General features: G+C 54.2%; 4 protein-coding genes across 4 annotated transcripts; 1 reads left to right on the top strand and 3 right to left on the bottom strand.

Annotated features, from left to right (window-relative positions):
• Positions 1–277: 277 nt before the first annotated feature.
• On the bottom strand, positions 278–2,914 carry QC763_110090 (uncharacterized protein). Its single transcript, XM_062907600.1, has 2 exons — positions 1,699–2,914; positions 278–1,638 (listed from the first exon to the last, which is right to left on the bottom strand). The coding sequence occupies exons 1-2, from the start codon at positions 2,339–2,341 to the stop codon at positions 452–454; spliced, it is 1,830 nt and encodes a 609-aa protein (XP_062770560.1). The 5' UTR covers positions 2,342–2,914; the 3' UTR covers positions 278–451.
• A 931-nt stretch (positions 2,915–3,845) lies between these two features.
• QC763_110080 (uncharacterized protein) lies at positions 3,846–6,775 on the bottom strand. The gene is made up of 2 exons (XM_062907599.1): positions 5,819–6,775; positions 3,846–5,751 (listed from the first exon to the last, which is right to left on the bottom strand). Exons 1-2 carry the CDS (start codon positions 5,824–5,826, stop codon positions 4,038–4,040), a joined length of 1,722 nt encoding a protein of 573 aa, XP_062770559.1. The 5' UTR covers positions 5,827–6,775; the 3' UTR covers positions 3,846–4,037.
• A 3,608-nt stretch (positions 6,776–10,383) lies between these two features.
• On the top strand, positions 10,384–15,240 carry taf2 (Transcription initiation factor TFIID subunit 2; the record flags this gene model as incomplete). The annotated part of the gene is made up of 1 exon (XM_062907598.1): positions 10,384–15,240. The coding sequence occupies one exon, from the start codon at positions 10,384–10,386 to the stop codon at positions 15,238–15,240; it is 4,857 nt and encodes a 1,618-aa protein (XP_062770558.1).
• Positions 15,241–16,371: 1,131 nt separating this feature from the next.
• Positions 16,372–21,567, bottom strand: QC763_110060 (uncharacterized protein). Its single transcript, XM_062907597.1, has 2 exons — positions 18,572–21,567; positions 16,372–18,508 (listed from the first exon to the last, which is right to left on the bottom strand). The coding sequence occupies exons 1-2, from the start codon at positions 19,355–19,357 to the stop codon at positions 16,781–16,783; spliced, it is 2,514 nt and encodes an 837-aa protein (XP_062770557.1). The 5' UTR covers positions 19,358–21,567; the 3' UTR covers positions 16,372–16,780.
• Between the last annotated feature and the right edge of the window lie 593 nt (positions 21,568–22,160).

The following is a 22,160-nucleotide window of genomic DNA, read 5'->3' as shown; positions in this document are numbered from 1 at the left end:
CAATTATCTCTACAGATAAACAACCCCCCCTCCCACATCAATTATCCCCACAAACACCCCTACACTATGCAGCCTGTTGTCCTGCACCCCCGGTACTCCTCACCGTCTCTACTCCTCCCAAACAATTTGCCAGTCGCAAAAACAGTTATTTCCCCTTCCTATGACGGTAAAAAGTCTGCCCAGCAAACCCCAACCCAACCCAAATAATCCGAACCCCCCCCTAAACTCCCTGCTTGAAAATTCCCAAGTTTACCCCTACCCTGACCCTGACCCTAAACCCTTTGTATCCTTTGAATAACTACAAGTCCCCTATCAATGCGGGGGTGATGGTAGTTTGATAATGTACAAATATATACTCGCGTAAGCATGTGGCGAGGAACAATGTGGTAATGTTGCAAAGTGTGATGACGGGCATGATGTTCATCTCTCTGCTTCGACAAAAATGAGGCAACTAAGGCTTCTTCTTCCCCCTCGCAGGACGGCCCCTGGTAGGTTTAACAGCGGCGGCAGCATCGTTGGTAGTCGTAGCAGCAGGAGCACTGTTCCTCGACCCCATCACCTCATCCCTGATCTCTTCCGAGAGACTAAAATCGGCCTCTGCAACCTCGGGAACGGCCACGCCCCAAGCAAGAACTGGGTTCCTTCTGGTACTAATTCGGCGACGGTTTGGATTGAGAGCAGCATCACGCTGATGTTTCTTCGCAAAGAAAGACGTAAACTCCCTCTCCTGCTGTGGCGGGGCAGGAAAAGGCTCAACCGTCGGTGCCTTCTTAGCTTGGTGTGGTGGTGGTGGTGGTGGCGGCGGTGGTGGCTTCGAAGGACGAACCCGTTTCTTCGGTGGCGGCTTCGACTTCAAAGACGACTTCTTAGCAGCCGCCGCAAGAGCCTCTTCTCGAAGCTGTTTAGCGACAGAAGCATCAACGTCACTCTCCTCAACATCATCTGGTGGTTCACCATCCAGCTCATCATCACCCATAGCCTCATCCTCACTATCCGGAACCACCACTTCTCTCTTCCTCTTCTTCTTCGTATGCTTCTCCTCATGACTTGTGGACGTGGCACGGCTGGACCGAGCAGAGGGCTCAAGATCCTTCTCCTCACTCGTGGCAGTCTCCCTGTCGGCCAGGTATTTCGCTTTCCTTTCCTTCTCCCGCTTCCTTCTCTTCTCCTCCGCCGTCCATCGCCGGAACTTATCCAGGATGGATTCGCAACCCTTGACAAAATACTCTCTCGCAGGCTCGAAGGTTTTCTTTTTGGATTCGGTGATGCCGCTCACACCCATGATTCTGAGCCAGTCTGGGCCTTGGAGGCCGTCCAGGAGGCGGATGACTTGGTCTCGTTCATGTTGGGCACGAATCTTTTCGGTATTTCGTACCGAGCGCTCTTGCTTTTCTTCTTTTTTATGGATTGGTTCGTAAGAACTATCGGGCAAGGGGTCTGCTTGGTACTGTGAGGGATCAAGTGGCTTGGATTGCTTTGCGAGGAATGCAAAGTCAATTCGCTGGCAGTCGTGGAGGTCGGTGTACAACTTATCGCCCCAGCTCTCGACTGGGAAGGTTGGAGGTTTGGAAGCCCAGGCAGAGGGGGTAGGTGCGGTATCGGATACTACGGCGACTGGAGTCTCGAGATTCAACGAGTCTAAAGGACGCGAACAACTTAGCAATTGAATAGAGATGACAATATGCAAGATAAACTCACACTCTTTTTTCGGGTCGTTGCCAATGACCTCATCGTACTCGGGGAAATAAGCAGAGAGCTCACTCTTGAAACGAGTAGCTTCTTGTGACCTCAACTTGCGACCCTGGCTTTGGGTGGTGCTCGTTGTGTCCTCCGTGTTCGGCTGCAGTCTGCTGAGCTCATGCTTGAGCCCATTGACGACCTTTTCCTGATGTTTTGTGAGGCTAGTAGGGTGTTTCTCGGCATTGTTTGCTGTCGCGGGTTGCGCCGGCGGGGCTCGTGTCGGTATCGCAGATCGGGGTTGTGGTGGTGGTGGTGCCGCCGCCGCGACAGTGGGTTTGGTGGGCAGCGGTAATGGTGGCGCGTCGGCCGATTCTTTCGCAACTCGGGCGTGGTACGACGAGGGCCTCGCCGGGATCTCTACGGCAATCCTGGCCTTCTTTGGTATGACGGCATCGCAATTGCCAGACGAGAGGTCGAGATGTCGCTTTCCATAGGCGCGAGTCGGGCTGAGCGGGAATTGTTTGCTGTTCTGCTTCGGCATGGCGGTCGCGACAGGGCGGCGATAGTCAGCGCTGCTGCTGGAGAGCAACTTGGGGTGCGAGATGGTGGCATGGAGACCCTCGGCTCGTTTGGAGCGGGTCGCAGAGGATGTCATGGCCATTGTGCAGCGTGTCTGTCATGGTCCGCTGCACAAGCTCCTGCTGCCGATATCAAGTCGCAACTGTCGCTGACTGAAGTTGGGAATTGAAAAGGTCGCTTGGCACCCGAAGAGCGTTGCTGCGAGTTTTGGGGCCGCTCGCTGTGCTGTGACCACTCGTCGACCTGGGGGTTGATGGTGTGGTTTCAATCCAGTTCTGGCTGGACAATACCTAGCAAAGAAGGCTGCTTCTGAGGGCGTGCGACCAACTGGTGTTTTTCAAAAATGAAGCCACAATATTGTTTCTTTTATTTTTCTACAGCTACGGTTTTATTTTGGGTTATTGTCCCAGAGGTTAACCACCCCTATCTATGGTTTGGATTGTCGCAGCCATCACAGCGCCCTCAACTGCGACAGCACAGCGCAGTGCAGATGCGACTAACGCAGCCCCACTTCACTCTACCCATTCAGTCAGTCGATTCCATTGGCAAAACAATGGATAAGAGTGCCAATGGCAAGCTTCCTGTTCAGTGATTTGTGTCGTCCGAGCATGCACCTGACGCACTGGCGACTGTTGAGAAAAGGAGAAGGTCCATCACGAAGGCGCAGCTCTGGAGCCAAGATTGCAGTGGGGCAAAGAGGGGGTAATTTGTCAGCCAATGTATTAACCCTAACCCTCTTTTCTATCCGGCAGGGCTTGAGAAGCATTCCGAAATCCGGTCCGGCTTGGCACGGAGGTTCCGTGGCGGATTCCATTATGAGCCCCGGCCCGGTACCGGTTACGGAAGCTGTTCCGATCTAAGAGGTTCCGACTTTCATGGGCCCACATGCTGATAGTATAAAACCAGATTTACCAAAGACAACTACACACAACACCCCATTCATCGACTGATACACCCAACCCACAACCCAAATATTGAGCCCAAGCACTGCGTCCAAGTGCCACAACTCAAACACCAATCTTATCCAATCAAGGCCAGTTCCACCAAAGTTGTCAACTTCATCATACATGAGTACATTCAAACACATCACAAACTCCTCTAGCTAGCTTTTCAATTCCCAGATAAACCACAGAAAAGGTAAGAACATTGTCCAAATGAGCCGTCGTAATCTTCATCAACAAGATAGATCTGTTTAGCCATACAAAGATAAACCACCCGCTTCCCCCCTGTCACCTCCCATCCATCTCAGCCCCAGCAGTAATCGGAATATAAACTATCCTACGAGGGACTCCTTACTCATCACGGCCCGCCTGCGCGGCATTCCCAACCTATCTCAAGCTTACCCATCATCGCCAGCAGGCGGTGTCTCCTATTGAATGAACTGCTTACCACACTGACAGAGAAGCAGAGGCGAAACCACGAACCAGCTTACATCGCTATCTGAAGTCTAGGATGGAGACGTAAAAGCAACGGGGAGTATTTTGGTGATGGGTTGGAGGGCTTTACTGTGGATTTGGGACAATGGGTTGGAGAGGGTTGATGCTGGGATGAAGAGCCGCACAATATCACAGAAAGTCAACGTCAAAGGTGTTGATCATCTGAACTTTGTATTAACTATCAAAAATGTACCCAAATGCCCACTCCTATATCCAAAACTCCAATCCTCGAGTCCCCATGACCCACCCGAAACCAGTCGTCAGTCATGAGTCTCATTATTCTTTTTTTTTTCTTCACCAGAGTCGCAGACCCTTTCATCATGAACCAGCCATGCAATCTAACTAACAACCCCCATACCTAACCCCCCTCTTCCCCAACTCCTTCCTGCCCACCGCGTCCTCAGGCCAAACCCACCCCCTACTCCTCTTCGCCTCCCTCTTCTCCGCCAACTGCGGCTGCGGCATCCACCCATCCCTCTCCAAAGCCTTCCTCCTCGTCCCCTCCGCCGGCGCCCCGATCTCGCTCTTCCAATGCGCCTCCCCCGGCATCGCCCCATCTCCAGCCAGCATGCACAACCCCCAAAGCGCCAAACAAGCCGTCATCTCCGCATTCTCCGCCTCCACCGGCCCCTCCAGATCGTCAGTCTTGTTCAGCTGCACACTCGTCACCTCCAAAAACCCGAAATGCGGCGTCCTCTCCCCCCCATTCCTCACAACCACAAGCTCAATCTCGGTCAGAATAAACCCATACCTACACCCGTGCTCCCTCATCGCATGATGCAGATGCGCAAGACCGCGGAGGTACTCCACCCTCTTCACATTTCCCTCCACCCTCATCCCGGTATTGAACCGATCGAAGCTCTTGACAATCCCCACCACCCTCGCCATCGGCTTGCCCCCGAAAATCGCCGCCGCGCTGGCCTCGTCGCCGGGGACGTTGCCCACAAACATGCACTCCGTGTTCATCCCAGCAGCAGCCTTCTTCGGCACCGACAGCTGCACCGGCTGTGTTGACGACAGCGCGAGGGCATTGTTCAGCTTGGGGAGGTAATACCCCGCGTAGATCCCGTGAAGCGCCGCCTCTGTCTCGGGGTGTCTCTGCCCGCCGGCGGAAATGTTGGGCAGCAGAGCCGCTGAGAGCGGGGTGGAAAGGCACGACTCCGCGCCGGGGAGAGACAGGAGGCTCTGGGCGGTGAAGTTGGTCCATGGTCTGATCTGGCGGACGTCCCACCAAAAGTGCTTGATGTTCGGGTCACGGAGGGGGAAGGAGATGCTCCTGACGAGGGATGGGGCTGGGTTGGAGGAGGTGAGGTAGGAGTAGAGGGTTGTGGAGGGGGTCATGTCTGGGACGATGGGGGCGGCAGCGGCCAATGGTGATGGCGCTCTTGGGACATACTGTTGGTAGAGGTTGTACTGTTCGGGTTGGGAGAGATGGGTCTGGGGTTGGGGTTGGGGTGGCGGTGTGGGGCTTGTGCTGGTGCGTCTGGCAGGCACGTATGTGGGCATGGGGCGGTATGATGTGACCTGGCTGGGGAAGCTGATGTTTTCGACGCTGCAGGAAGATGCTCTCCGGGAGTGGTTCGCGGCGGAATCGTGGGCAAAGCTCACGGGGGAGCAGAGAAGAGGTGCTGGGTTGCTGTCATCTGTGAAAGAGACCGAGCTGGTGAAGGAGATGGCCTCTGGGCTGGTGTAGCTGCGAGCGTGTGTTGGGCGGTAGGCGCTCTTGTTGGGGGCAGCTGGGGTTGGTGATGTCCTTTGGCGCTTGGCAGCCGGGGCAGCAGCGGAAGGGCCGATGGCTTGATCCTGGCTGCGGATCTTGGGCAGGAGAAGAGGCCCATGAGTCCGGATGGGAGACCGGGCTGGGGTGGTCCGGCGGGTGCTGGGTGCCGAGACGGGCTCTGATGGTGTGGACTCGAAAGAGTAGATGGATGAAAGTGAGCTGGAGCGAGCATGACCTTGGTTGTAGGGGATCTCCAAAAGAGATGGGTCAAAGGTGAAGCTGGGAGGCGTTGAAGGATCACATGGGAATGTGAAGTCAAAGGTGACTTCTCCAAGACTGATTGATGGCAAGAAATGTTAGCCGCCAAGATCGCCTATGTTTACTTCGACCGTTGTTTACTTACGAGGCCATGGTGACTGCCTGGGGGAGGTTGATTACTAGAATTAGTGTAGTTGTCGATGTGGAGTCCGGCTCCGTTGTGTGTATGAGTTGACAGAAAGAGATGGGATGGCTTCAAGCCGAGCTCTCCAGAGAAGCCCTTTGTTTCAAAGGAAAGATGATGGAAGACTGGTGATGTCTGATACTGGAGATGGAAACATGAGAAACGAGAGGTGGGAAAAAGAGGATACTTATCCTCGTCGCAAGATCAGAACATCAGAACCGGGGGATCATAGGCCATGGGTGGCCGGCTGGAGCGGGCCCATGATGCACCAGCCCGGTAGGTCCACAGGGACTGGCTGGGGGCGCGATATCTGGAGATGGGCGCGGGTGTGTAGGGCGTGTGGGACGTGGTAGGCGTGTAGGGCGTGTACCGCGAAGCGATCTAAGCCAGGAGCGGACAGGACGGCAATCCCACGCCGCCAGAAAGGGCAGGGCTGCTGTCAAGTGTCTTCCACTTCTCCCAAGTGGGATGTACATGCAAACATGCCCTACACAGCTGCAGACAGAGGTAGCCCTGCTTTCCCAGTGGATGAAAATAAACCTGAAACGCGGAGAGCGATGGCGTCGACCCGGAACGATCATGTCACTCAACGTCTGCCGGGCAGTAGCGGATTCGTAGTGGAGGAAGGAAAGCAGCCACGTTAGAGGTTGGGTGTTGAGGTTCTCGTCTCTAGACAAGGTACGTACCCGGGAGTGGCCCGTGCTCGGCGGCTCTTTAATATCAGATGGCCACCACACAAAGAGCAGAGAGCGCTGGAAACAATGGCTTGGTGCTGCGCTAGATTTGTGATCTTGTCACACGGCCTCTTTTGCGCTGTCTGGCACATGTCGGAACCAGTGCGAGATTCAGACCTCAAACGGACAAAGAGGTTTCTGGTAGCCCACAAAGCTCTCCACCAACTCCCGCATTTCTCCCCCACAGCAGAGCTTCTCTCAACCTCAGTTCTTTCCCCTCATAAACAGCGAACAAGACCCCGAACATTTTCTTTTGAAAAACGACTTGAAGATGCAAGACCACGCCTCTGATAGGTCCGAGAGCTCCTTCATGCAGCGTCTATGAGTCATTCAAATTTAGACACATGGTCTTGCATTGGAGCTTGCGCAACGGTCCATCTGGCCAGCTGCCGGGCGCCAATCGTTCGCTGTGGGGAACATCCAGCGTTCCTGGTTCTGAGCTGCCATTCGACGACACGCTGCCGCCGCGCTTTTCTTTTCACGGTACGTACCACCGTCCCACCATCCATCCACGCTCTTCGCGGTTTTTGGCGACTCGAACCACGACACGGCCATCATCGCGACAAACATCTGATATGGCGATGGCCAGACGAGAACAAGTCCGGGGCTGCAGAGCGGGAGATGCCATCTAGAACTGGTCAGCCACGCCTGTGGCTTTCCTCGGAGAATTCATTCATACAACGTCGAGCATACAACCCCGCACTTGACTTCATATCAACTGCACTCTGGATTCGGCCAACACATGATATTGGGCATCCGGACATGGCTTCACTTCTAACCCTTGAACCCTTGGGCATCACGCCCGCCTCACAATTCCCATGGTCTGGCCTCATGATTTTTTTGTATGTACTAATTTTGGGAATAGAGTTTACCCATGCTTGCATTTGCGGATCTAGATCTCCCTTTTCTTCCTCAAGCTTCGGTCATGGTCTTGTCCTGGGTCTCCCTGGACGCAAATCTCACTAGAGAAGCGAGCGCCTGCTGAGATTGCTCTGTCTTATGAGCGTCCGATGTAGTAGCCCGTTGAGCGGTTGCGGATATGAGACCAATATCGGTCTTTGCTCCCTGGGACTTGGGTCTATGAAATAGCCGCCCGGAGAGATCCGCCCAGCTCGCTTGACGCTTGACATTGTAAGCGCCCACAACCGCCCATCTTCCCGCTTCCGCCCGCGTGTAACATCCGACAGAGTACTACGACGATCTGTTAGCACAATCTGTTGTGCCACCGCTTCCAGCGCTAACATTACCAAGCAAAGGCTTGTTAAGCTGTGCTTCGTGAACAGCCGCCGCAGTCAATCAGATCAGCTTTCCCCCTCCTCCTTCGGCGGCCGCAGCAGTTCAAGCAGTTTGAGATGGCTGAAGATTTTCAGTAGCCGCCAGAACGCCAGACCGAATCTCCGACCCCGGGGTTTCTCAGGTTTGCCTTTCCGGTCTCCGATTTCAACTCCTGCTTCTTGTCAACGGTTTTGCTTGAATCTGACGTAGGGCCCATTTGCACCGCCTCACCGGGCGCTTATACGTACTAGCCTTTCTCCCCGACTCTCCCGGCTTGCGAGTTCCCTGGACGAGAATTACCCGGGAATAATGTTATCTTTCCGAGCAACTTGTTTCTCTTGCACCACGAGACCCCGTGACCTCGCGATCTTCTGGCGTTCCCGTCGCGGCCCGGTCGTGTATGGCTCGCGATTCTGCCCCTCGTCCCGATTCGTTCCTTTTCCCCTGTCACCACGCTGCAAGACTACAGCCAATCATTTCTCTGAAAATGCCACAACCACGTGCCGTTCACCTGTCAAGTTCGTGTTTCGGTCCGTCGATTGGCTATCAGACACCCACAACCTACCCCAAGACTTTCCTAACCAGCCCAACACATCGACATGCAGAGGAACAAGAGTCATAAAGGCGGAGAGAGATCTTGTTCTTCTAGATCCAGTTTTGTTTCCTGCAGGTGAAAGCTAGCTGCATGTTTCACCGTTTCAGTTGCTTTGTTTCTCCGGACGATCGGGCCAGAGGAGTCATGAAGTGGATGAAAATGTTTCGTTTCATCGGCATTTGCTTGGGAGATAGTATTGGGCAGGAATGTTTACATGGGGAGAGGGGGGCGGTGACTCACTGAACCTGCATATGTAGGAACACGCAGGCGTACATGAACTATACTACCGGGTATGGGAAGTCTCGTTTGCGTCTGATGGGGAAAGTGTGGTGGGGGTTTGTGAGGTGGCACTGGGTTGAGGCTGTTGTTGGAGTCCTATCATGGTTTTTTTTTCGTCACAATTTTTCGAGGGGTGAGGATGAAACGGGACTAGAAGTCTGATTTTGAGAATTCCTTCACCGCAAAGATGGCAAAGGTGAGGTCTGGACTTGGTGGGCAGACGGTGAGGCTGTCTTTCGGCACCAGGCTGGAGTTGGGATCTGGGTTTGATGCCTCACCGCAAGTGAGGAGGTGAGGTGTAGGTTTAGTGTTTGGGTAATCAGCCTGCGCAGAAATTCTGGCTTTGAAGATTCTGGCACCTGCATCGAAACTGGGCTTCAAGAGGTATCGTGGGCTGATTAGCAAGAACTCAGGAAGATGTTTGCCATACTTTGTTCTGTTTGACCTCTTTACTACTTGGACGAATATCTTGGGTTCTCTCCGTCTGTTCCATTCCCAACGACTGATTGAGCCATCATACTGTGCAAGTTGTGTTGCTGTTGGTGTCGAACATTGTAGCAGCCTTGTCATAAAAACCACTTGGCGATCAGCTGCCTTGCTGTTGATCAAATGAGTAACCTCATATAATCTCATTACCTTCGTCGCCTGTGATCTTCGAGCCTATTCTCCAGCGATGTTGAGAGGCCGAATCAACAAGGGATGTAGTGTTGTCACCGCCTCTCAAAGTTTATATTGGCTGTGGACTCTATGATCCATGCTCGGGAAAAGGTGAAGCAATGTGGTTAAAAATACAATGGCCCTCGTAAATAACGAAGCTACATTAGTTACCGCAGTAAGCCAACAAGCAATGAAATATATAATGTTGAAAAGTGAATGGTTGATGTTGTGAACAATGACATCAGTCTGGAGCTCTTATCGGCTTATCTTATCAGAGATGCCCCGGCAAAACTTCGGCAGGTAATCAGTATTCCACTGAAGCTTAGCGGAGTTGGGACCATTTCCGCATCTGGGCCAAGGCCTGGCTCTCGATCGCGTCAACCACGACGGCAGCAATCCCCGGCGAACCCTCCGCCGTGCCATTCCATCACTCGTTCTGCCTGCCCTGCTACTGGATACTGTAGCCTCACCTCTGGCACTGTGCTGCCTGGCGAACAACTAACTGCTTGCCCTGTTGCGGGGCGCCGGCGCATTTCGCAAAACCGCAAACCGCGAGCTGCTGCTCTGAATTTTGGCTTTGCAACACCGACGACGCCTCTCTCTCTCTCTCTCCCTCCCTGCCACAACAGTCAATTTTCAGGCTCCCGGTTTTGTCGCCAAACCATTGCCAACACCGGTTTCTCTCGCGCGTGCATCTCAAATCCAGCCAACGAGACTACCATCCATCATCCATCGAGCGAAGCCACTATTCTCCCGTTTTACGGCCGTCACTCTTCCATACGTGGCACATTGACGAACTGCCATGACCGACTGAACAGGTCCCATCTCCGCGAGCCTTGAGAGGCCGACCTGTTCTATCACAGTTTTCTCTCGCAGGCAGTGCTAACACTCGCCCACCTTCTACGACTCGCGACTGCATCCGCATTTCAACTCGGAATCGATTTCTCAACCTTTCATCACGATTCGATCGCATTTCGCAGCCCGCCATGTCTCTCACGGTTGAAAAAGGCGCCGCGGGCGACCTCACACTTGGAGGAGACGATCTGCCGCCACCACCAGTTGCGGCTCTCCAATTTGTCGTGCTCAAGCAGCACGTTGCGATCGAGGTCGATCTCCAGAACAAGAGCGTCCATGGAGTATCTACGATGGTCATCTTCCCTATCGAGCCGGACCTCGAAGAAATTCAGCTGGATGCTCGTCAGTGCGATATTGATATCGACAATATCACCGTTAATGGCTTCAAAACCAAGGCATCATATTCAGACCCCTACGACCTCATGCAGGTTCCTCGCGAGTACCAAATCGGCGCCCCACAACACCACATCATGTCACGGCGAATGCAGCCTCTGCGACCGCTGAAGAGACCCGAGGTCCCAAACAGCGACCGGACTGCTTTGCCATGTTGCGTCCCCGCCGATGGATCCCTCAAGGTGTCGTTGAAACGCGAGTATCTGTCGGAGCCGCCCGCCAAAGCCCGACAAATGCCCGAGCTTGCACGGGCAAAGAACGAGGCAGCCGCTTCGGGAATGGAGCAGTCTGAGGCTCATAGTTATAAGATCGCTATACCTTTCCGTTCGAAAAATATCCGGGATGGCCTGCATTTCGTCGGCATCGACGAGGGAGACAAGAGATATCCGCATGTCTATACCCGACACTCTCTGGAGCCCGGCGCTGTTTCCTGCATCTTCCCATGCGTGGATGACCCGGGGTCGAGACATCCTTGGGAGTTGTCCATCAAGTGCCCGCGAACTTTGGGTGATGTCTTTGAGCAGTCAGCTGCCCTCCCTCAGCCATCAACGAGTCTGATCTCGAATGGCAACAGGAAGAGAAAACAAGGGGAGGATCCGGCGCCGCCACCACCAGCTTCCAGGCTGCTCGAGGAGGACAAGATGCTGGAGATGACCGTAGTCTGCTCTGGCAATCTTACGGGCGAACGGATTGATCCTCTGGATGACAAGAAGAAGATTATGACCTTCGAGTCCTCGATAGCGGCCGCCCAGCACATCGCCTTTGCCATCGGGCCGTTTGAGCACATCCAGCTTTGGTCCGAGTTCAGAACGGAAGAGGCAGACGAGAAGCTTGGAGCCAACGCGGCCAAGATTCACGGATACTGTCTCCCAGGCCGTGCTGAAGAGGTTCTTCATACCTGCCAGCCTATCGTGGCTGCGGCTGACTACTTTGCGCCCGAGTTTGGACGCTATCCATTCGATAGTTACAAGGTCGTCTTTGTGGAGGACATGGTTCAAGACACGGTCTCAGGAACCTCAATATCGCTCTGCAGCACACGACTTCTCTATCCCGAGGACATCATTGAGGTGGAGACTGAAGTTACTCGGAAGCTGGTCCATGCTCTGGCTAGCCAGTACTTTGGAGTTTACATCGTCCCAAACCGGCGTTCGGACTACTGGTTGATTATCGGCATCCAATGGTTCATGACGGACCTTTTCATGAAAACGATATGCGGTAATAACTGGTATCGGTTTCACATGAAGACGCTGTCCGACAAGTTGGTGGAGCAAGATGTTAGTCGCCCTTCGCTCCACGATCTTGGCGAGCACCTTCACATTGGCGACTTTGAACAAGAGTTCATGGCCCTCAAAGCTCCGTTGGTTCTCTTCATCCTCGATCAACGGATGTCCAAGATGACAGGATCGACAGGCATCGTCCGTGTGATCTCCAAGATCGTTTCCACGGCGAACATTGACACCAGGAATGAGACTACATGGTTGTCTGCCGAGCCGTTCCGGACAGCTTGTGAAAAGATGAGCACGTACCGGCCTGACGAGCTCTGGGCCCAGTGGATCCACAGCGCCGGCTGTCCCAAGCTCGATATCAAGCAGAAGTTCAACAAGAAGAACCTGAATGTTGATATCACCGTTGAACAGAGGCAGAGCAAAGATACCGCCAAGGAGATCACCAAAGAAGATTTCTACCGCGAGCTGGTGGAGTTGAGGCATGATGTGTGGGCTGGATCGGTTCCCAAGCATTTCACTGGACCGTTTTCCGTGCGAATTCAAGAGGCCGATGGTACTCCATATGAGCACTATATGGCCATCTCTGATAAGGACAAGGTCTCCACCAACTGGCAGATCGCCTACAACACCAAGTACAAACGGATGAAGCGTACCAAGAAAGCCACTGCGGCAGCTGCGGCCAACTCAGCTGCTGACAAGGACCTCCAGGAGGACGACGTTGTTTATTACAATGCTCTGGGCGACGTCCTCCAGACGGAAAAGGATGTGCAAGACTGGGGCCTTCAGGACTGGTCGCAAGCTACACAGGCTCAGATGGATCAGGAATCCTATGAGTGGATCAGACTGGACTGCAACTTTGAGTGGCTCTGTTCCATGAAGACGGACATGCCTCCGTACATGATTGTTGCTCAGCTGCAGCAGGACAGGGATGTGGTCGCCCAGCAGGATTCAATGCTCTACCTCCGCAGAGCTTCGAGGCCCAGCGGTGTTGTCTCTACGATTGAGACTCGGACGGCTATGGACCGTCGGTATTACTACGGGATACGCTGCATGGCCATCGAGGATCTTCCAAAGATGGCTGATCCGGAGCTGAACTACATCGGCAAGGCTCACTTGATCTTGATCTTCCGGCACTTCTTTTGCGACCGCATGGTCGGGAAGAACGGGGCGGTTACCTTCCCGCCTATGCCGAATGATTTCAGCGACAAGGCGCAGTATCACGTCCAGTGTGCTATGGTCTCGGCCATTGCGAAGACGAGGGAGAACGGCCGGTGCTCAAAGGACGCGCGGAACTTTTTGCTCGACTTGCTCCTCTTCAACGACAATTCTGAGAACGACTACTCGGATCATCCCTATGTGGCGTGTCTACTACAAGCCCTGACTACGTCCCTGATCCCTAAGAAGGTCGATGGTGATCGTGATCTGCTGTCATCGTTGAACGTTCACGATGAAGCGGACGCGGAGTTCAAGCGCTTCATCGAGAAGACGATTGAGGAAATCGACAAGTATCGCCGTATGGACGAGTGGACCTCATCCTATCAGAACATCTGGACGACCGCCGCTCTGGAGTGCAAGATGCGACTCATGAAGGCCAAGGTTATCCCGGTCGCCCCGCTCGAGTTCATTCAGTATCTGCAAGACGACAACATCGACCTCGTCCGCATCAAGGCTTTCGAGTGCCTTGTTGAGCTCGGTCTGCTGTCCAAACCGGCCATAATGAAGCTGTTGCTATCCAGCGTCTCGACAGACCCCTCGCCGTTTGTCCGAGACCGGTTGTTCAAGGTTCTCTGCAAGGGCATGGCCGCCATTGCCCTCGGTGAGAGCAAGGCCCAGCAGGTCGACCAACAACAGGCCATCGTCGAGGACGACGGTTTTGTCATCGAGCAGGGCGAGACCGAAATTCAGCAGAGAAAGCTTGATGCCAACCGCAACCAGAGTATTCAGAATGCCCTCGCCGCTCTCAAAGAGGAACTCAAGGGGAACGAGGACCTGCAGCTGGTTGTCTGGAAGGCTGTCAACTCTACATGGATCAGTGCCAAGGAGAAGTTCAACCTTCTAGATCTTTGCTTTGCCATGTTCGAGCCGGAGGATAACCTCCTTTTGACTTTTAAGTATCCCAAGGTCTGGAAAGCTACGCGCGAGATCAATGCTCCTCCATTGGTTAATGGGCGACCAGATCCCTCTCGGGTCACCAAGAAGCAATGCATCATTCGCTTCACGACCGAATACCGCACCGAGCCTCGACAGAAGCTTGTCCTTGAACCCCCACCTCCTCCGCCACCCGAGCCAGTCATCAAACCACCAGAACCCAAGAAGATCAAACTTAGTACGAAGCCTTCTTTCAGCGGTGCCTCTGTCAGTAGACAACCTTCCTTCAGTGGACCTTCCGCTAGTAGACCTGGTACTCCGGGTCCGCTCACCCTACCCAGCGTACCAAGCGACTCTATTGCGGTCATGCCTCGTGCGGCTGTGGCTCAAGTGGTTAATACCCCAGCCACACCACGCCCGTCGGCCTCAGTCGTTTTCGACTCTATCGCGGTCCAGCGTGTTTCTGTTCTCCTCGGCAACCCGTCTACCCCAAGGAATGCCACACCACCACCTGCTCCGTCGTCTGCTGCTCCAAAACCAGCCACAAACGGTGCCAAACCTCCCGCCGAGAAGCGCCCCAAGCCTTCGGCCAAGAAGCGCAAGAGTGACGAAGCCGACGACCTTGTCCGACCAAAGAAGATCAAGACCGAGAATGGCAAGCCAAGCAAAATCGTCACGCTTCCGTTCACACAGTGGGATCGACTTCCCGAAAAGACAAAACGGCAAATGCGGGAAGTCAAGGCTGCAGCTGCGGCCAACAACAACAACAACAACAACAACAACAACAACAAACCATCATCCTCAGGATCCGGACCAGCCTCGTCCTTCTCCTCAACGATCGTGGCTAAGCGCCCTGCAATCCTTGGTGGAGTTGGCAGCAGCAGTGGTGGTGGTGGAGGTGGTAGCGGACTTCATAAGGTGTCGTCTTCTGCCCATTCGTCGTCGTCTGTGCGTGGTCGTACCCCTACGGTGGGCGGTCGTGGGTCGACGCCGATTTTGCTGAGCAGGGGGAGCCCGGCGCCGACGAGCTCGTCGAGGGCTAGTCCTGCCCCGGGGATGAGGACGGGGACGCCGGGGTTGCTGACTGCTGCGCCGAAGCAGAGGAAGCCTTTGCCTAGTGGGGCGCCGCAGCATCACGCTCCTGTTGCGAAGACGTCGTCGGGGAATGGGAGTGGGAGTGTTGAGACCCCGCCGGTGAAGAAGAAGAGTGTTATCAAGTTGAAGGTTAGGGCTACGCCTAATCAGGCTTCCCCTCCTCCTCCGGCTGGGGGGCAGAGGTAGTGCCTTTGGGGGGGTTGTTGATGATTTTTTTTTCTGGTTAAGAGCAGGACGACGCATGGGGATTGCTGGTGGGAGGTGGGGGGACGGGATAAGCAGGAACTAGTGGGTAGTGGGTGGGGAGGGGGAGAGTGGTCTTGTTGACCTCTTATTTGGGGAAGGGAAATGCGCAAGGGTCTGGGAGCAAGAGGAGGTGGGACGGGGAGAGTAGGGTTGTTTGTTGGGGGAAGGGATTGGCAGGCGAACACACTTGATCACAGCACTTCGAATGGTCATGACAACCATCGGATGGTTGGTCTTTTTCCGCCGTTTACCACCACCCGCCAACCGCCCCATCGAGTGGTTTTGCGCATTTTCCAGCCCCCCAAAAAATAAGAAGTAGCATCCAGAGGGTTTCATTTCTGCATTCACATCGTCACGTAAGGATGGTGTTGTTGTTTTTCAATCAAGCAAGGCGTTTACGGTTTTTTCGATCTTCTCTATCAGTGGTTGGGCAGGCCAGGCGATCAAAAGAATGGGGTTTGGGGGGTTCAACAAGAAGAATTGTATTATTTTGTAGTATTTTAATGCGTTGGGGGGTTGAGGTTAGGTGGTACGTATAGGGAGGGGAAGGGAGGGGAGGAATAGATTGATTCATTGGGTGTGTGTGGTTTGGAGGGAAAATGAGGACCGATGATGATGATGATGATGATGGTGGTGGTGGTGGTGGGAGGGGGGAGGGGCTTGTGGGATGGATATGTTTGTTTGTTTGTTGTGTGTGAGAAGGGGAAGGAAAGTATATAAGGGAATTCAGTCAGGGATAGACAGTGAAGCGGAAATATAAATATGATACCCCAAGATTGAGTGATTTTTTTAAAAGGATGGAGATGAGGGTTAGTTTTGGTGGTTGGTTGCGGAAGGGTGTGTGTGTGTGTGTAGCTTGGGTATTGGGGTATGTAATGATAAGTTATTCATTATGTGCAGAACTTCAAACCATTTTTAAAAACCTGGGTTTACTTGTTGGTTGGAGATTCACGACCTACACTTCCTTCCACTTGCCCAACATCAGCTCCTCGCGCATCTTCAAATTAGGCAGGGAACCATTTCACCACAGCGCAGCACAGAAGTTGAGCCAGAAAAAGTGCAGGATAAAAACCTCAATTCAACATTCCCAACCAACCAGAAAAGCTCTCCTCTGTCCCTATCCTAAATATAAAATCCGGAAACGGGGGTATCTAGTTATACATAAACACACGCAGACATCCTCCCAACGCAAAAAAAAAAAAAAAAAAAAAAAAAAAAATCTACAAAACCTCTTTCTTTGATACCCAGTATTAACTTCCCCCCACCCCATGACCGCGAAAACACACCCGGTAAGAAAGATATAAGATGATATATATGCCTTAAACAATAACACACTGCGAAGAAAAAGAAAGAAAGAAAGAAATGCCCGCCAGCTATGCCAAAATGCAGAGAAGGGTGTAGATGGTATGTAAACAAAATGTCCTTGAGAAATGACTCAACAATCGTCGTGCCGCCGTCGTATGTCGCTCATGGTGCCCTATCAAACCTGCCCCCTCCCCCCTCCCCTCCCCAAAGTCAACTGACTCAAACTCAACGTCCTCGCCGCCTTCCTCCTCTTATTCTCCTCCCCACCCCCATCCCCATCCAAATTCCCTCCCCACTCCCCCTCCCCATCTCCCCCTTCTTCCCCAACAACCCCATGATCCTTCAACTCCTCCCCAAAAGCCCCGTACTTGACCACCTCCATCGGAGTCTGAAAGTCCTTTTCCTCCTCCTCCTCCTCCTCCTCCTCCTCCTCCTCCTCATCATCATCATCATCAAAAACACTCAACTGCTCCTGCCCCTGCTGCGTAACAGCAGGAACGTGCGACTTTGCCCTTGTCGTCGGCGTCCCCTTCAGACTATTCGGCAACAGCAACGGAGACCCAGTACTCAAACTACTACTCGACGCAGCCGGCGCAATCAGCCGCTCCTGAGACCGTGACTCGGACGGGCTGCGCACCATGGCGAAGACAGTCGAAGACAGGGTATTCAGCCGTTCGGAAAGTTTCCTCACTTGAGACTCGAGGTCTCGACGGGCGGCGCGTTCAGATGCTAGTTCGGCTTTGAGTTGCGTAATGGTTTCTTCTGTTGGTCGGGAAGGGATGGGGGTTGGTGCTAGTGGTGGTGGTGGTGGTGGTGGTGGGGCGGCGACGGTCAAAGACTGGGCGGCTTGGGTTGCCGACGAGGACGGCGGGTGGAGGGAGCCGATAAAGGTGGGTGCTTCGCCAAAAGATAAAAGGGAGTGAGTGTCCCTGTCTTCGGTTTCTAGTGACTTGCGGGAGCTGCTGCTTGGTTGGACGGGCGTTGGGGGAATGGGATTGTAAATGGCTGGTATCGTTGGTGGGGGTGTCGAGGTGGAAAAGCCGAATTGGGGTTGCTGGACCGAGACCTTCTTTTGGACTGGGAAGGGTTCGTTTTGTGACGTTGCAAGAGTGGGAGTGGTATCGCCTAGGGGACCTCTGAATCCGGGGACGGCGTGACAGAGCTGGGTGACTACCCTCTCCAGCTTGCGAGTTCGGGACTCGAGGTTTCCGACTCGGGTGTCCAAGTTGGCAGCATGGGTTATCTTCATGCCGAGCATGTCTTTGGACAGCAGACCAAAATTGAAGGGCTGCGGCGGTGTTTTTGGTGGCACTTCGACTGCTGGGCTGTCTGGGGCGCTGACATCCACCACGCCTGTGTCGTCAATGTCAGGGGCATTGGATGATAATGGTGACATGAGACCGGTTGGGTCGTATGACTGCCGCCAGAAACGCATCTCATCACTTCGTCTCCGGGCCGTCACAGGTCGGGCATTGGCAAAGTCCTGAAGACCAGACAAGCTCCTAGACCGCCGCCGCAGACCGTGGCCGCTATCACTGGTGATGGCACGCCCGATTTCATCCGGATCGTGCGTAACGGCGTGGTTTTCCTCCTTGCTACTTCCACCCCGTCCTTGAGCACTCGCAGGTCGTGGTGATAGACCGGCTCCCCATTCTGGGTTGCGCAAACGCTGCTGGAACATCATCCGGCTGGTCGTCGTTGCAGCTCTGCGACGATTATTCGGGTTTGCAACAGATAAACCACCCTCTCCTGCCAACTGCATCGAGTTTCGTGCACTCTCAATGGCCATGATGTCGTCAGGGCCGATAGAATGTGACCTCAGGGGCCGGTCGAACTCGCTGATGGGAAGTGAAGCTGAGCGCTTTGCTGGTGGGTGATTTGGCCTGCCGAGTGCAGTTGGATCCTACAACTTTTCATGTTAGCACTCCAAAAACGACCAAATTACTCTCGCTTCTGGTTAACATACACTTCTATGCTGTATCGAGCTGACAGGCTCAACTTCCGGGATCGGCGTAGGGCTGGTGTCCTGAACATTTTGCTTCTTCTTGCCACGGCCGAATAGCTTTCCCAAAGCCGACCGCAGCGTGGATTTCTTCCGCTGCGGCACAGTGCTTTGAGTGGTGTTTTTGCTAGGCGCATCACTGATGGTCGAGTACCTGAGCTGCGTGCTGATTGCTGGCTGTGTTGCTCTTCTTGCCGGTGGTGATGCCCTCGGCGGTGACACTCTAGATGGCGAAATCCCTTGCGGCGAAGGTCCTCGCGGTGAGGTGCGATTTGGTGGCGTTGTGGACGCAGTTCGTGGTGCCGGCGGCGCCCCGGCCGGAGTACTCAAGCGAGACGGAGGCCCAGGTGGTGGATCTGACGGCGCTTCGGGAATGATCTCGCCAGTCTCTTTGTCGACAGCGCCGCCCAACATGGAGGATACGGGAACCACCTCGTCTGGAAGATCCCTCTCGTCTCCGCTTCCCTTTTCATGGTCGCGCTCGTGCTTCCCGTCCAATGATGGCGAATGCTCATTAGCCAGGGGTAAAGGCGTGGCAATTCCTGTTCCCGGTCTCCTAATCGGAAACTCTTCGTCGGTGACTGTCGATGCCTTTGCAGATCCGGGTTTGCGCATGGGGAACTCGTCATCATCGACAGTGCTGGGTATCGGGATCGGGGCCGAGATGATGGCACCCCGGATCGACTTCCCGGTCTTGGCACGGGCCCCGGCCGGAGTGCCGGAGCCAGACCTTCCGAATATGCTCGGCATATTGATCGGCGTTGTCTACAACGGACTTTTTTTTTTTTTTTCCCCTTTTTTTCGATAACGGTAACGACAGGCTTTTGGGAAAAGAGGGAGGGGCCGGATGAAGAAATTGGGTTAGACTGAGCAGATATGGGCTTCGACTGTCACAGCCATCTGGGCACAAAACAGGTGTTGATGGCGAGGAGTGAGTCGTGATTCGCCGGTTCCAGAGTGCCTTGCGGAGGATAATCCTGGGTCCCGACGCACAGTTTCCTTCTTCCAACGTCTCACCGTTACAAGTTCCACATGGCCAGCAATGCGGCTCCTCCTCTGTTGCTGCTGTGAGACGGGGGGAAAGCGATGCTGGCTGAAGGCAAGAGGACCGAGGACAGAGAGCTATCAACAACCTATAACCTGCCTGGCCCACCGGGTCGACGCGGAGCTGCAGAGGGTGGTGCAGGCCAGTGTAAACAGTTGGACAGAAGCACGTCGCCCCATCACTTTTCCGCAGGCAGCACGCCACTGGGCAGTGGGCAGCGGGCGGATATTTAATGCTGCGCGCGGCGGATTCTTGACTGCTCCAGGTTGCCCGGCGGCGGCGCTGCTGCAAGAACAAGGATCGCAGACTTGATGCGACGGTGATGGAGGGGAGGGGGATGGTGAGGGGGGGTTGCGCTTGGGGCCGCTGCGGTGGAGAACGGAGCCGGTGGGTCTTGTCTTGACTTGGGCTTTGCCGGGGTCCCTCGAACCCTTGCAACGGCTGGTGAAGAGTCCGTGAGTTTGATAGGCTGTGTTGTAGATGTTCCCCCCAATGCCCGACCAAGATCAGACAAAAGAGAGGCTCAAGTATGGTTGGTCGAAAAAGAAAGGAATAGAGATGCGATGAACTGCTGGCCGGTTCCAGAACAGTCACAGTCAGGCAGGAGGGGCAAGTTGTATTCCGGCGCGTGCCTGCATCCATCTGCATTTCGAGGTGGGTGTTGGACAACTCATCGCGGAAGCGGCTGCCGAGTGCTTGAGGCTGGAATTGGGCGCATTGTTGTAGCATCCCTTCGGCGATGCCCTGTGCCGCCCTCTTTCATGCCCTCTTGCGGGCAGCTTCATCTATATCCATTGCAGCTTCTGGAAGGAATCCCTGAAATCGCCGGCCGCGATATTAGGGGGGCTCGCTTGTGCAATGTTCCCTTTGGTGAACCGCACTCGGTTGTAGCACCCTGTGCGCTGTGTAGATACAGAACAGCTATATTCGAAGCAAGGGAAGACAGACAACCAGGCCATCGCGTGGCTTTTGTGCAGCGCGAGCCCCAGTCAGCGCTATACCTGCTTTGGTGTCGCTGGGTGGCCGCGCTGTCCAGGGGTTCGTTGAACAGTCCAGATCAACCAACTCCACCAACGGTACAAAAAGAAACGACAATAAAAGATATCAACGTCCAATGCGGATATCGCAAACGACACAATGAAGGTGGCCCGGTGGTGACGATATCGGATATGGGAGTCTGGAGGTTGTGTGTGTGACCTACTCTCCGCTCCACCACCGCGGCTGGTCGATATATTTCTCAAGCAAGATGCAGGTGCCAACCCCACGCTTTCCAGTTTTGAGGGAAGCTGGCCGTTGACCGCAAGAGCAACCGAGCAAGGGAGGTGCGGACCAGATCGAAGGCCCGGTCTTTCATCATCACATCTATCGCTCAAGTTTGATCTTCGCCAAATGTCATCATTCCCGTCCTTCAACTCCCAAAATCCTGGAGGGGTCCATCATATTATTGTCGGGGTCGCTGGAATAAGATCTCCGCTTCTCCCATAGAAACATGTCATCCGGGGGATGCTGCAAGGTAGCATCGTCACCCAACCTGAGGGTGTGCGTCCAATTGAGAAAGTGAGCAGATGACACTCCAAATAAATGCGCGCTTCTCCTTCTTGTCTCCCACCTCCTTGATACGCGGCCTATGTCCGCACGCACATGCAAGCCCTTTCAGCGAGCGGGCAAAAAGCTTTGCCATCCAGCAACCCGGCCTCCCCAAAGAAGGATAACTCGCTGCAGCACGGTAGCGCAGCGCATCAATTCATCTATCACCACCAATCCCCAGTTTGTGCAACCATCTTGGGAGGACCGCGGCTGTTTGTTGACAAGGAGGGTGGTGCCGTCTCCGCGTCTCCGAACAACCACCGCGCTTGTCTCCCAGTCCCGCCAAAAGATCGAAAACAACAGATCGCCGACACACCTTCAACCCATTGTCGCGATGAGACTCCAACAGGGGAGCAGCGCGGGCGCACGGGTGACACAAAGTGCCATCCTCTCTCTGGCGGGGGGCAGGGCAGGACGGAACAATACGAGGACGATGATACACTGCTATCGATAAAACGTCCAACCCTCGCCAATCTGCACAGTCGAGGAGGCAAGCACATTACAACGGCGTATTCCCTTTCGCTTGCCTTTCCTTCTCTGTAGCGATACGGAAGCATGCTGCCCTCCTCCAAAGTTCGAAGTTCTAGACAACCTCTTCCCTCCCGTAGAATCTGGTTCGAATCATGCGAATCGTCCTGCCATCTTGCAGTTCGATGGCTGTCATTGGAGACGGACGCCAAGGGAGAACCAGCCCCGCTCAAAGCCGAGCCGTTTCAAGAAGCACTGGCCACTCAACCCCACAGGCGGGGGGCCATCTGAAACAACAGGGGTCATACATGGTACAGAAATGTCACCGTCTGAACTTTCCACTGAGAAGGCTCTCTCTGAGGCACCTTCAACGGGGGCCAAGCAAAAGAGACAACAGACAACCAATTGCGACGGGAAACGACCTCTTCCGATCCAAAACACCACGCTGCAATG

The sequence above is a fragment of the Podospora pseudopauciseta genome, chromosome 1, assembly GCF_035222475.1.
Source record: "Podospora pseudopauciseta strain CBS 411.78 chromosome 1, whole genome shotgun sequence".
In the NCBI taxonomy this organism is placed as follows: Eukaryota; Fungi; Ascomycota; class Sordariomycetes; order Sordariales; family Podosporaceae; genus Podospora; species Podospora pseudopauciseta.
Note: the sequence above shows the minus strand (reverse complement) of the source record. Positions and strands in the feature narration are given on the sequence as shown.